Source organism: Hippoglossus stenolepis, chromosome 24 (assembly GCF_022539355.2).
Source record: "Hippoglossus stenolepis isolate QCI-W04-F060 chromosome 24, HSTE1.2, whole genome shotgun sequence".
In the NCBI taxonomy this organism is placed as follows: Eukaryota; Metazoa; Chordata; class Actinopteri; order Pleuronectiformes; family Pleuronectidae; genus Hippoglossus; species Hippoglossus stenolepis.
This window is the reverse complement of record NC_061506.1, coordinates 2,366,482-2,380,655: the sequence shown is the minus strand read 5'-3', so window position 1 is coordinate 2,380,655 and position 14,174 is coordinate 2,366,482. Positions and strand designations below refer to the sequence as shown.

The window sequence follows — 14,174 nt, the reverse complement described above, 5'->3', positions numbered from 1 at the left end:
CATTTTCTCAACCTCTCCTTCCTCTATAAGATTTACATACACACATATATATATATATATATATATAAACTCTGTCCCACAAGTAAGAAGGAAGTTCAAAAAAACAAAAAAAACAGCTGACATTTTAGTTTCAATTTCACTTAATGTATTCAAGTGTTATTGAAAATACAAAATTAAACGTGTGTTCAAATCGCAGAAATAAAGACAGATGACACAACAGCTCCCCAACATGAAGCCAAGGTGTCTTGATTGCCCCCTGGTGGCTGGCTGCAGTGCAGGTTATAAATCCTGCCTCCTTCATGTTAGTGGATGGAACAAAATAAAAAGTAACGGTACACGTCAATACAATTCTCTAAAAGATGGTTATCTCAAAGTGAAACATTTGACCAAACATTCAAACGGTCCAACGGTGTCAAAGTGAACTCAGGTATGAGGGACATGTGACCTTTGGTAAACTTGTCACTATTACACAGCGAAATCGCCAGCTTCCTGTTTTTGCGTGAGTCAGTTTATTTCACACGCTCACACTCATGTTTGGAAATATAGTCACTGACTCATTCATGTTACGACAGTGCCGTGATAAGAGGGATTCTAAAGTTCCAGGCCTGAAACGAGGAGGTTTTCTGAGTCTTAACATAAAATATCCTGTCAAGTTAAGTTTTCTTTGTGCTTTTGTCTTTCTGGTCTCTTACACAAACAGACACATGTGATAACTCACTATAAATAAACCCTGTGTGTTCGATGACAGACGCCCTCCGGCACCACAGGTGTTTCCTGAAATGACATAAAAGACCTGAAGCCTCCTCCTCTCTTTTCCACGTCCAAGGCGAGTTGGAGAGAAATCCAGTCACATGTAAAGAAGATGAAATATTATCCCGAGACCAACAATCTAATGATAACACACTGGATGGTCTTCTGCCCTCTCACCCTGCACGTTATCCTCCTGTTGATGTTCAGCCAGCACCGAGGGGGAGAAGGGCTGAAGGAGAGAAGCCAGCAGGAGATTATTACAGGCAGCTGAACTCAGCCCAATACCAGGAATCGGACTGTGGGGGATCAACAGACCTTTCCCATGTTAAACCTGCAGAGGCCTGTTTTCTCCTCACACAGAGAACTAGAGAGGAAGTGCTTCCTTTGTTCAACTTTCAGTCAAGATCCAGGTTGCATGTGTTATTGTTCTGTGAAAAGCTGCCACGTGTTGTACATTTGTCAGTTTGATTAAACGCTCTTCATGTGTGAATAAGTGAGGAAACACGTGACAGAGTAAAGTTCCTTTTTTAAATTGCAAACATTAAAAGTTACAGGAGAGGTCAAGAGGACACAGACGGACTTTTAACACTTCATAATGAAATTTAGAGTGCTGCCTAGTTTGTACACAAGTATGAGGGACATATTGAAAACAACAATTACAATAATATAGTGTTATTAAGAAGACAGTAATAACATTATACAAATAAAGTCCTAAAGAGACAGAAAGAGTTGAGTCTTAGAGTTAATTAACCATCTTTTTCCTCTAAAATAATGCACATCACAGTCAAGCAAAAGCAGCTGTGATGCCATTACCAGGCGGTGTTTTCCCAGCCAAGGAGGAAAATCACCAGATCATCATATTCTCGGCCTTAATGGGGTTTCATCAACAGGTTGACATAGACAACAGCCTGCTCCAGCTGCCTCAGTCATTAGCAGACTTCCAGGATGAGGATCCCCTCTGAGTTTACTCAGCAACAGCAGCCATGGGAACACGACATCCAGGCTTCAACTACCCAGGGATTTACGGAGCAGTGCTCTCAGCATCGTCTCGCTGCTGCTAACAGTAAAACACCCTGTTTAGATTTGCTGGAATGCTGACGATGTGAACACTTAACCTGTGAACAGGTTTACGAGCCCAGGTACAGGGTCAGTGGGGGCAAGCAAAGGCTCAACCTGGACGGTTCAGAAAATCCTTCTGGTAATTATTTCCTCTGGAAACTATCCCTCGTTCTCCACAGCGATTAGATCTAATCCTTGTTTGAAAAATACCTGTACCAAGACAGGGCAAGCCAGTTTGTCAGTATAAAGGTTGTGAATTGATTTAATTATTACTTACCCACCTGCCTCATTGTGTTCACAGTGTTCTGCTCTTTCTCTGTCTCTGCTGCTGTTAGAGTCTCTGATTAGCTTGTCTCTCCACTAAATGTGATTTTTAGCTCCGGCTACTTCACAGCCAAATGACTCCTGTGATCCTAAAGGAACAAGCTAATCACAAAGTGTGTGTTCTGACTTAAAACGCCACAGAACAGAAACACTGATAAAACCAAATAGATCAAAGTTCCCTGAGAACAAGAACAGAATTAACTGTAAGAAAGGATTCACACTTTGTTCTCCCACTTCAGTATCGACAATAAGGGAATCGCCAAAGCCAGCAGAGTTTCATCCTCTGGGGACCACGAATGGCTTTAATAAATTTAAACACAAGCAGTTCCTCCTTCCTGCCACTTGATAGCGCTGTAGCAGTGTGACTCCAGTTCAGGTAGAATCAAACTGCATTCTAACTTTTTGCAAAAGCTGCACTCATTGGTGCCGAGGACAAAAGTGGGAAACGTGCACACGTCAGTCATTCATTCACAATCTCTCCCATCTTGTCTTCCTCTTCTGTCAAAGACTTTTCAGATCCTTTCAATTAAAGACTTCCTGCTCCTGCAGATCTCCTTGCAGACCCCATGGACACCGTGCAGAGTGATGACCCGTGTGTGTGTGTGTGTGTGTGTGTGTGTGTGTGTGTGTGTGTGTGTGTGTGTGTGTGTGTGTGTGTGTGTGTGTGTGTGTGCGCCTTCACCCTCCCACCGCACAAACACAACACACAACAACTGATTGTGTGTCAGTGAATGATGTGCATTGAAAAGTGTTGGCTCCCGGACTGAGATGCTTGGCTGAGCAGGTAAAAGAGAAGCAGAACTGTGCAGAGCTGCCACTGCTGACGTACCTGTCCGGCATCGACCCTCCCACCTCCTCCCTGACACTTCTACCCTCTCCCAGCCCGGACCTCCGAGCCAGAGGGAAAATGGGCAACATGGCAACAGAGATCGTTGCCTTCCTCCTGACCATCTCTGGGTGGATCCTGGTGTCGTCCACCCTGCCGACAGACTACTGGAAGGTGTCCTCCGTGGATGGGACGGTTATTACCACAGCCACCTTCTGGTCCAACCTCTGGAAAACCTGCGTCACTGATTCCACTGGCGTGTCAAACTGCAAAGACTTTCCTTCAATGCTGGCTCTGGATGGTGAGTTGTGGGATTGTGGTGAACGCTGCTGAGAGCATCTTTCTTTTCGTGAAAATCCATCTGACTGAAGATGGATACCTGTTGTTTCTGGATGAATGACAACCATTGTAATCAAATGCATTTAGCAACTCGATCTTTCCTCTTTCGGACTCCGACTCCAGGCCGTCAACAACGGCCACTTTTAAAGCTAAAGGCCACCAGAGGCCGATCGGTGTCCTAATGTGTCCAGAAGAAGCAATCTGAGAAAGTCACACAGTCATGCAGTGGTCACTTCCCATTTCCTGCTCGGGACAAACAGGCCACCATCCGTCTTTAGAAGAGCACAATTCTCAAATGTGCTGAGGGATTGGAAATCTAATGGCACTAATTTCTATCGAGGCTTTTCACTGTATGACTCAAACTTAAAGGCCTTCTTCAAAATGTTTAAATCTGTGGTTTTCAAAGCAGTAATTCTCAGACGAATCCCAGGGGTCACCAGACGTCATCATTTTGGATTATTTATTTCGTTATCTTGTGTATTACCAGATTCTCTTTCTTCTTTTGCTTTATATCACAAATGTGTAAATCAAAAATGTTTGTAGCCGCTGGTTCAAGCTCTCTCCTCCTGTCATGAAGCCTATATCCAGGTGTGTCGGGGCCTGATGATCGCCGCCGTGTGTCTGGGTTTCTTTGGCGCCATTCTCGCTCTCGTGGGGATGAAGTGCACGAAAATCGGGGGCTCAGAGACGACCAAAGCTCGTCTGACCGTCCTGTCGGGCTTCCACTTCATCCTCGGCGGTAATATCTGCCTTTTAGGAATCTGACACCTCGAAGCTACATCGTATTATCAGCACGTTTGGATTTCAGGCCCAACTTGAAGTAGAAATCTTCTTTTTCCCTCCGTAGGCCTGTGCTGCATGACGGCATGCTCCATATACGCTCACAGGGTCACAAGTGACTTCTTTGATCCCTTCTTCGTGGCCCAGAAGTAAGTCTTCAGGATTAAAATGATTGTGTGAAGGCACATCAGACCAAATGAAGTCCGGTCACAACTCTGTATTCTGTGCAGGTTTGAGCTCGGGGCAGCTCTCTTCATCGGCTGGGCCGGATCCGTGCTGTGCATCCTGGGAGGACTTGTGTTCTGCCTCTCGCTGTCTGAAGGATTCAATATGAGGCAAGTAGCTTGGTTTCCGACACGTGATCCCACATCTGTCATCGGCGTCAAGGACTTAACTAAACTGCACTGAGCTGCAAACGCATGCAATTGAAATAATGACTTGAAGAGCAACGGAGAGCGAGACGCTGGAAAAACATCCACTTATCTTTGTCAACATCTTGTCTCGTGATTGTTTAACCTACAGGACAAATCGTGTGATTGTCCTTTTGATAAGTTAACGACTCAATGTTTCCTTTGTTACAATAAGGACTTGAGGAAATGAAAGTCACCTTGACTGAGAGCAGCTACATCAGACAGGCTGAGAAAACTCTGAATATCTTTAGATTCTGGATGAAGCAAGAAAGATAAAGAACATGATTTGAAAAGATCACTTTGTCATGTCCCTCATCTTTTAAAAAGTAACTCTGTCTCTAAAGTGTCTCTGATGGATTATCAAGACGTTTCTGTCCCCAGAGGATGAACTGTAATAAACTCTGATGATTCCCAATATTTACCGATGAGCAAATGTAATAAAAGGCAACACTAAAAAAAGATGATGGTTTATTCCTGCTCTAAATCAAACTGTTTTTTTGCAGAGCTGAATATTCCTACAGAGGACCAGCGTCACTGGTCACAGCGCGCAACAAGTGCAGCAAAACCACCAGCGGCCCGACAGCCAGCGGCCCGACAGCCACTGGCCTTCACAAGGAACCAGTGGAGCCGTCCAGGCAGTTTGGAAGAAACGCCTACGTGTGAAATTGGACTTTATTCAATTACAGTTACATCGATGGTTGTGATATTTATTTCAATATTCTGTGGTCGCGAGAAACTCACCAGTAAAACACAGACGTTCACTTTAGGAACTTTGGGCAGGAACTCTGGGAACTCTGGGGAAATCCTTCCGTAAGCAAGAGATAAACTTGTTTTTCTTTTGGGGCAGGACATTTGATTTGGCTCCAAAACTCTGAGGTCACCTTCAACAAGCCGGCCTCCCCTTTAAATCTGTATTTAATAATTCTTTAGTCAGGGAAGTAGATTTTAAATCATTTATTTCTTTATAACTAGAGGAGAAAAGGGTTTGTAAATAATTTATAGCAGCTCAGACTTTTCCAATGTTTTTTTTATTATTAGACACTTGTTTTGTAAACTAAAAAATTGTGCAAATGTGACCAAATGAAGTAATTAAAAGATTTTAAACTTGCTCTCAGTTGATCAGCGGTGATTGCAGTTGATCTTCTCTGATCGCTTCAAAGGGAACATTAATATTTCTCAGGATCTGAGGGTCACTACATCCCATCTGACCTGAGACGGAGCTGGAGGCCGGAGGTTTCCCTCACATCAGCCATCCGTCTCCACCTGGGAATTATCATCACCAGGGACCTCAGGCTAAGTTACAGCGGCTGCAGCCGGGAGCTGGCAGAGAGTCGCTCGGCGCTGCGTCGTGAAGAAGTGTCAGGTGACGCTCCCTGATATAAAGCTAGTATTGTGTCTGCATGACTTCCTTATCAGAGATCATTAAAACACACATGTAAACCAACTGTCTCTATATTTTCTTTTTTTTAAAGAATAATTCAACCGGATCGACACAGAAGTTAAATTTAAATCCAGGTTACAATGAGTGTAATTATATATTGTGCTTGACCACATAACGTTTACATTTTCTAATTCTGTGTAGTTTTACTTTAGCATCATCTGGGAACATGAATATTTTAAAAACAATTCTAATTGATTCAAATGTTTCATTGTGAGGATTTGACCTTCTAGTGGCCGGAGAGGGAACTGCATCCGGCTGTTTCTGCTACTGTGGAGAAATACTGCAAAGTTTTAATAAAGAAAAGAAGGAGAGATACTGCACATAAATACCTGGAATGTCCATGTGTTTACTGTGAGTACTGTGAGTACTGTGAGTACTGTGAGTACTGTGTGTACTGTGTGTATTGACAATAACTTAATAAAACTAGTTAATAAAATGTGTGCAAGTGTGAATCACCTCCAAATGAGATGTTGTAAGAAGAGATAGATAGATGGATAGATGGATAGATGGATAGATGGATAGATGGATAGATGGATAGATGGATAGATGGATAGATAGATAGATGGATAGATGGATGGATGGATAGATAGATAGATGGATAGATAGATAGATAGATAGATAGATGGATAGATAGATAGATAGATAGATAGATAGATGGATAGATACAAGAAGACGGGGTCATGAGTGAAAACGTTGGGAACGACTGACCTTTTATTGACCTCTGTTGGGAAAAGGGTGCAGAAAAAGGATGAAGCCTGAGCCATCCCTTCATCCATCTCTCTCTCCATCCATCCATCCATCCCTTCATCCCTCCATCCCTCCGTCCCTCCGTCCATGAGTGTAACCACCAGAGAGCAGCATTCCTCCACACTCAGCGGATCTGCAGACGCTGCACAACATGTCACAGATAAGAGAGAAAACTAAATACAGTAATAATTCAGATAAGTCATTTGCCGTTAAGATAAGATAAGTTAAGATAAGATGAGTTAAGTTATTTAAAAACAGGTCAGCCTAACAAAAGCATGTCTTTGTTCTTCCTTTTTCTTTTCACTAAACAAATGAAGGCCCCGGTGCTGCACCAGTACGTCCCCACCACCACCACCACCAATAAGTGAGTCCTAAGCCCAGAGGACAAAGAGAAGCTCTTTCATCCCAGAGAACATTCATCACTCCCAGTAAATCTCATTACCTCAGATTTAAGTCTAATTACAAGAGATGTTATTATGAGACCCTCAGTGAACTGACTCATAAGCAGCAGCTTAGAGCCGCAGGCGGCGTCCAGCAGCTTCTGTCCTGGTTATTACACATTTCACCTGCAGAGGTCAGACCTGCAAATCAGGTCGTACGATGGTAAAACTACTGAACAGACAAAACTCTCACAGTCTAAACTCACAGTACCAGAGAACATGTGAGTCAGGGTTACTGGTCTCTCTCTGTGTTACTGGTCTCTCTCTGTGTTACTGGTCTCTCTCTGTGTTACTGGTCTCTCTCTGTGTTACTGGTCTCTCTCTGTGTTACTGGTGGAATGTCCCTTTAACTAAGATCTTATTGTGTTGGTCAGTTTCTAGTTTTCTGGACATTTCGCTGTGAACGCAGATAAACAGATGATTTGATGAAACTGACTCAGTGACAGTGTGATGAGCTCACCTGTAACCTGAGACACACTGAGGTCAGCAGATCTGGAGTCAGACAACTTTCACCTGTGGGAACCAAAGAGACACTTTCCTCTCAGCCACATGTGCCCCCCCCCCCTCTCTTTTCCTGGGATCAGTCTTCTTCTTCTGAGACGAGCAGCGACGCCTCGGCCTCATGTTTTAGGATTAAAGCTTCACCCTCTTGATTCAAACTGAAAACAAAGCAAAGGGAAATCGTCAGAGTTCCACAGTGGAAACGTGATTTATGATAAAAACGACAGCTTCCTTGGATCTGAGGCGACTGAGGCCCTGAGATGCAGACCCGTGTGATCCAGATCTGGGGTTTCCTGCTGACGGTGCTGGGCTGGATCTTTGTGGCGTGCACGATGGCCATGGAGGGCTGGAAGATCACCTCCATCGGGGGCATGGGGGGCTCCTCCATCATCAAGGTGGCCTGGTACTGGTCCAGCCTGTGGAGATCCTGTTTCACCGACTCCACTGCCGTCAGTAACTGTTACGACTACCCGGTGCTGTGGTCTGTGGAGGGTAGGTCCCACTCGTCCTCTGCTGCGTCTCACCGACCCAGAACCCTTCCACCATCTTCTGTGTCCCTGCAGGTTACATCCAGATCGTGAGGGGCCTGCTGATGGCGGCTCTCAGCCTGGGGATGCTGGGCTTCGTGCTCAGTCTGCTGGGGATGGAGTGCACCTTCCTCGGAGGAAAAGACCGTTCCAAGTACAAGAAGATCTACGCTGGAGGGTGCTGCCACATCGTCGGTGGTAAATGTCCTAATATTACAACTTATTCTCAAAATCAAAATATCAAATATCTTCTATTTTCTCCTGTCATCAAATATTTCATGGTTATTTTCTACTGAAAACATTTAAATAAAAAGTTTGACAGCAGAATATTTGAATTTGAAGTTTCTTAAAAAACATTCTTGCATATAAATATTTTTAGATTCTTTCTAGAGACTTTTTAAAGTCTCCAGTGAACTTTAGCCACAATATCGTTCACTGAAAAATACAATATTTTATTTTGAATCTCATTTGAATCGTGTCAAACTGAATAAGTTTGTTTCTGTAACATCTTTGTCTGCAGGTTCTCTGTCTGTCTGCGGCTACGCTGTTTACGCTCAGTATGTTTCAGTCGAATACTTCAACCCCGACTTTGATGGACTGAAGTAAGTTCAACCTCACACATTGTGTATCAGCTACAAAGAGACTTAATGAAACCTGAATCATTTCTCTGCTCCACAGGTACGACCTGGGCACTCCTCTGTTCCTGGGCTGGGTCGGCTCAGCTTTCCACATGACCGGAGGGTTTTTCTATCTGTGGTCTGTGTGCACGCCGCTCTGTGGAGGAACAAACACGTGAGTACAGACGTGTACTATTCTATCTTGTTCTATTCTATAATGCTCTAAACTATCCTATTCTATCTTGTTCTATTCTATAATGCTCTAAACTATTCTATTCTATCTTGTTCTATTCTATAATACTCTATTTTATCCTATTCTATCTTGTTCTATTCTATAATACTCTATTTTATCCTATTCTATCTTGTTCTATTCTATAATACTCTAAACTATCCTATTCTATCTTGTTCTATTCTATAATGCTCTAAACTATTCTGTTCTATCTTGTTCTATTCTATAATGCTCTATTCTATCCTATTCTATCTTGTTCTATTCTATAATGCTCTAAACTATTCTGTTCTATCTTGTTCTATTCTATAATGCTCTAAACTATTCTATTCTATCTTGTTCTATTCTATAATGCTCTATTCTATCCTATTCTATCTTGTTCTATTCTATAATGCTCTAAACTATTCTGTTCTATCTTGTTCTATTCTATAATGCTCTATTCTATCCTATTCTATCTTGTTCTATTCTATAATACTCTATTCTATCCCATTCTCTCTTGTTCTATTCTATAATGCTCTAAACTATTCTATTCTATCTTGTTCTATTCTATAATACTCTATTCTATCCTATTCTATCTTGTTCTATTCTATAATGCTCTAAACTATTCTATTCTATCTTGTTCTATTCTATAATACTCTATTTTATCCTATTCTATCTTGTTCTATTCTATAATGCTCTAAACTATCCTATTCTATCTTGTTCTATTCTATAATACTCTATTCTATCCTATTCTATCTTGTTCTATTCTATAATGCTCTAAACTATTCTGTTCTATCTTGTTCTATTCTATAATACTCTATTCTATCTTATTCTATTCTATAATGCTCTAAACTATTCTGTTCTATCTTGTTCTATTCTATAATACTCTATTCTATCCTATTCTATCTTGTTCTATTCTATAATGCTCTATTCTATCCTATTCTATCTTGTTCTATTCTATAATGCTCTAAACTATCCTATTCTATCTTGTTCTATTCTATAATACTCTAAACTAAACTCTAAATCTATTATATTTAACTCTATTCTATAATATTATAGAATAGAACAAGATAGAATAGATTGAATCGAATAAGATATCATTCTATTCTATTATACTCTATTCTATAATATTATAGAATAGAACAAGATAGAATAGGATAGAATAGAGTGTTATAGAATAGAGTATAATAGAATATAATAGTTTAGAGCATTATAGAATAGAACAAGATAGAATAGAACAAGATAGAATAGGACAAGATAGAATAGGATAGAATAGAGTATTATAGAATAGAGTATAATAGAATGAATTGAATGATATAGAATAGAATAAGGTAGAATAGAAAAAGATAGAATAGAATAAGATAGAATAGAAAAGAGTATAATATAATAAAATAAGAGAACAGGATAGAATTAATAGAATAGAGTATAATAGAATACAATAAATTGAACTGATAGATTAGAGTATTATAGAATAGAATAGAATAGAACAAAATAGAATAGAATAGAATAGAATAGAATAGAATAATATTATATTCTATCCTATTCCATTTGTGTCTATTCTGTCACATTTGACCATAATGCATCTCTCTCTGTCCAGGGTAATCAACATTCAGCCAATAGCCGACCCAGAACAAAACAAGTCCACCACGGCTCTGTCTTCAGTGTCAGAGATCACGTCTAAGACCAAAGTGTCGTCCGTCTCTGAGCTGTCGTCCAGGTCCGAGCGCTCAGACGTGTCGGCCATCTCCTCAAGATCAGAGCGCACGTCCAAATCAAGACGCACGGCCAAGTCAGGACGGTCGACGAAGACAGGGCGAAGTATTAAGTCTGCAGGGTCGGGGCTGGGGTCGGGGTCAGGGTCGGGGTCAGGGTCAGGGTCGGGGTCAGGGTCGGGGTCGGGGGAGGGGTCAGAGTCCGGCCTCTCGTTGAGGTCCAGCATTCCGACTCTGTCCGAGTCGAGGAGCAGCAGCAGCAGCCAGACGGTCTCGTCTCTGTCCAGCAGCTCGAGGAGCGAGACGACGCCGTTCATCAGAAACTCTTTTATCTGAGGAGAAACAAACTGGACAGTTCATGAAGCTTTAAATTCAACTGGATGTTTCGTGTGAATAAAAACTGATGAAATCCTGTGTTTTAAAAAGAATAAATGTGTTAAATCTTCTGTCTGTTTCGTTCATTCCTGAGACGTGTCTCGTAATAAAGTCGTTTATCAGTGAAATGAGCTGTGAGTCGTCTCTCTACACTGGAACCTCAGATAGTGCAACAGATTAATGTTTGGTTACTTCTACTCTTCATCACTATCTTCATCACAGCGAAGGTAAAAGGTCTGTCAGGACGAGGAGACAGAAGAATCCTCGGCTGTGAGGATCAACTGCTGGATAATACAAATAAAAGCTGAATAGTAAAGGTCTTATAAACCTTCTTGTAATTCTGCTCTGGAAAGTGAGGCTGATGCTGGAGGGGTCATGTGATGAGAATCTGACGAATCAGCGGAGGCCTCGTAAAGTCTGCGTCATAGTTTCCAAACGTCTCAGCTGCTGTGAGGACGCCGGCGAATCGGAAGCAGAGCTGAGGACAAAATGTAATAATGTGGATGTAGCCTGAGTCCCAGGGAACTAACATGGAGGAGGCCGGGTTTCAGACCTGTACCGCATCCAGCCACCAGTTGGCGATCGAGGCCCTTTGGCTTCACTGGGTTCAAACTGGTTCTCACAGACTGGTTTTCCACGGCTCTCCCTCATGCGGCTGCTTGTTTACACATCAACACTGTGTCGGCAGCTTCTCTTCACAGGAAACAGATCCGTCCACTTTCATCCTTTGAATAACGTCACCAACAAATAACATGTGGCTCAATGCATCTGATCAGCTCCTCAGACAGGAAACTGGAGCGGCGCTGCATCTGGGAAAATAATCTGCAGGATAATTAACGAGGAAAAGATTTATATTTGTCTTATATAATAAAATATTTTGGCCCCTGCTTGATTGTAATTTCTGTATTTTTCATCTCACAGAGGAAAATCAGTCTCATGACTTCTCTGCACTTTGGGATCTAAAGAGGAAGGAGCAGAGAGGAGGAGGAGGAGGAGGAGGAGGAGGTGAAATCTGAATCTGGTGGAATGACTCACTCGCCTGAGTCCTGGGAACATGAAGGATGCTGAGTTGGCAAAACCTCCTGAAAAGATAAGATGAGACAAACACCCAAAGTGCTGGTGTGACGCCTCCAGATCAGCAGGGAGCTCGTCCAGGTCCCTTCGCCTCGCAGCTCTCACCACGGCTCGGACTGACTCACCATGACGTACCGGACGGTGGTGATGTACCTGGAGATCGGCTGCTTCGTGTCCTGTCTGTTCGGCTGGATCCTGGTGTGCTCCACGCTGCCGACGGAGTACTGGACCTTCTCCGAGGTGGGCAGCATCGTGCTGACCACCTCCAACTACTACTCCAACCTGTGGAAGGACTGCATCTCCGACACCACGGGGGTGTCCGACTGCAAGGACTACCCCTCCATGCTGGGCCTGCCGGGTACGCCCGTCTGAAAACAGCTGTCAAACTGGTCCCAGTGGGTTGAGCTCTGGTTTAGGGACAAACAAGTCCACTGAGATGTATATTAGATATATTTAAATGGGAATTACAGTTATATGAAGCTTTAGTCACAAGGTCACAGGTCATGTTGCAAATATCAAACTGTAACGTAAGAATCCTGTGGTAAGATAATCTGAAGTTATAGATAACCCTCCACCTGTCGTCCCTCAGTGTTCCTCCACGCCTGCAGGGCGCTGGCGGTCTGCTCCGTCATCACCGGCTTCTTCGGAGGCGTCCTCACCCTCGTTGGGATGAAGTGCACTAAGATCGGAGGCTCAGAGATCGCCAACGCCAGAGTGACCTTCGCCGGCGGGATCACGTACCTGGTGTCAGGTAAGAACCACAGAAGAGTCTGATCAATGTGTGAAGTGAGTCCAAAGTCCAACGTGTGTTCTGTCAGGATGCTGCGGGATGATCACCTACTCGTGGTGGGCCAACAAAGTCATCCGAGAATACTTGGATCCACATTTCAGGGCTCAGAAGTGAGTACTTTTTAAAGTATTACAACATATATAACATGATATGAAAGTAGTTCATAAAGAGTGGGATGAGTAACAAACCTGAATATTCACTGTGCAGGTTTGAACTGGGAGCTGCGATCTTCATTGGCTGGGGGGGATCCGTGCTCCTGCTGAGTGGAGGCACGGTGCAGAGCTACTTCTCTGGAAAAGAAGGTCTGCCATCAAGGTACAGGGCTATATGAGTATATACAACCCATAGAAATACAAATATACCATTTACTATGTACATATATAATGATATATACACACAAATATATCTATATGTACTTTTATGTGTTTGTACAACCAGTGATACTGACCATGTTCCCTCTTGTATCTAAATACCAGTTCCCCTAAACGGCCCCTGAGACCCGGCACGTACGCCACGGCCCGGACCCGACGGACCTACATGCTGCCGGCCACGTCCTCCAGACTCACGCTGGGGCCGCCGCTGTTCTACGAGGGCAGGAAGAGCCGAGGGGCCGGGGCCACGGCGTCGAGGGGGGGCCGCACCTTCAGCAGGGACAGCTTCGTCTGAGTCCCACAGGAAGTCCTGAGCTCACAGGGGGACCTGAGGGACTTCACAGGAACAGTTTGACCTTCTGGGAGAGTCTCTGACTGGTTCTCTGAACGAGAGACGAGGAGATGAAACCCTCATCAGACCCCAAACAGCAGTGATGAGAGCAGGTCTTCAGTCGGGTGGAGTTTGTTATCGTCCCACAGAAGCTCATTACTCATATTCACCACAGTCATACGTGTATTTTCCCTGAATGTCAAAGTTTTCCTCGTGTTTACATATTTGAAAGAAGAAGAAACTGGATGGATCTTTTTTGAAATCTTACAAAACGTTAATGTTCTTTGATTTGATGCTTTTCCTTTCCCTCCTTCCCTGTGAGCCACATTCTCCTCGTCTCATTATGACTGTTAGCTTTTCTTTGTACAGTTTCTGGTTTGGTTTTGTGTTTTTAATGATTAAAACAAAGTGGTTTCCTTTAGAACGGGTCCTTCCTTTGTTTCCATTCTCTCAGTGAGACTCTGCGGAGGCTCTTCTCACTGGGACGTCCTCACATGCACCAGTTGGAATAAAACAGAAACACAGTCTGTGTTGAACCCTGACGAGTCTGAAGCT

At 43.2% G+C, this 14,174-nt stretch overlaps 3 protein-coding genes across 3 annotated transcripts; all 3 read left to right on the top strand.

Moving 5' to 3' along the window:
* Positions 1-3,040: 3,040 nt before the first annotated feature.
* Positions 3,041-5,151, top strand: cldn10a (claudin 10a). Its single transcript, XM_047339042.1, has 6 exons — positions 3,041-3,260; positions 3,876-4,037; positions 4,146-4,227; positions 4,309-4,356; positions 4,992-5,070; positions 5,104-5,151. The coding sequence occupies exons 1-6, from the start codon at positions 3,041-3,043 to the stop codon at positions 5,149-5,151; spliced, it is 639 nt and encodes a 212-aa protein (XP_047194998.1).
* A 2,440-nt stretch (positions 5,152-7,591) lies between these two features.
* cldn10e (claudin 10e) lies at positions 7,592-11,184 on the top strand. The gene is made up of 5 exons (XM_035150812.2): positions 7,592-8,109; positions 8,181-8,342; positions 8,665-8,746; positions 8,823-8,936; positions 10,564-11,184. Exons 1-5 carry the CDS (start codon positions 7,878-7,880, stop codon positions 11,012-11,014), a joined length of 1,041 nt encoding a protein of 346 aa, XP_035006703.2. The 5' UTR covers positions 7,592-7,877; the 3' UTR covers positions 11,015-11,184.
* A 988-nt stretch (positions 11,185-12,172) lies between these two features.
* On the top strand, positions 12,173-14,062 carry LOC118103269 (claudin-10). Its single transcript, XM_035150018.2, has 5 exons — positions 12,173-12,485; positions 12,717-12,878; positions 12,946-13,027; positions 13,125-13,232; positions 13,394-14,062. The coding sequence occupies exons 1-5, from the start codon at positions 12,254-12,256 to the stop codon at positions 13,581-13,583; spliced, it is 774 nt and encodes a 257-aa protein (XP_035005909.1). The 5' UTR covers positions 12,173-12,253; the 3' UTR covers positions 13,584-14,062.
* The last annotated feature ends 112 nt before the right edge of the window (positions 14,063-14,174 follow it).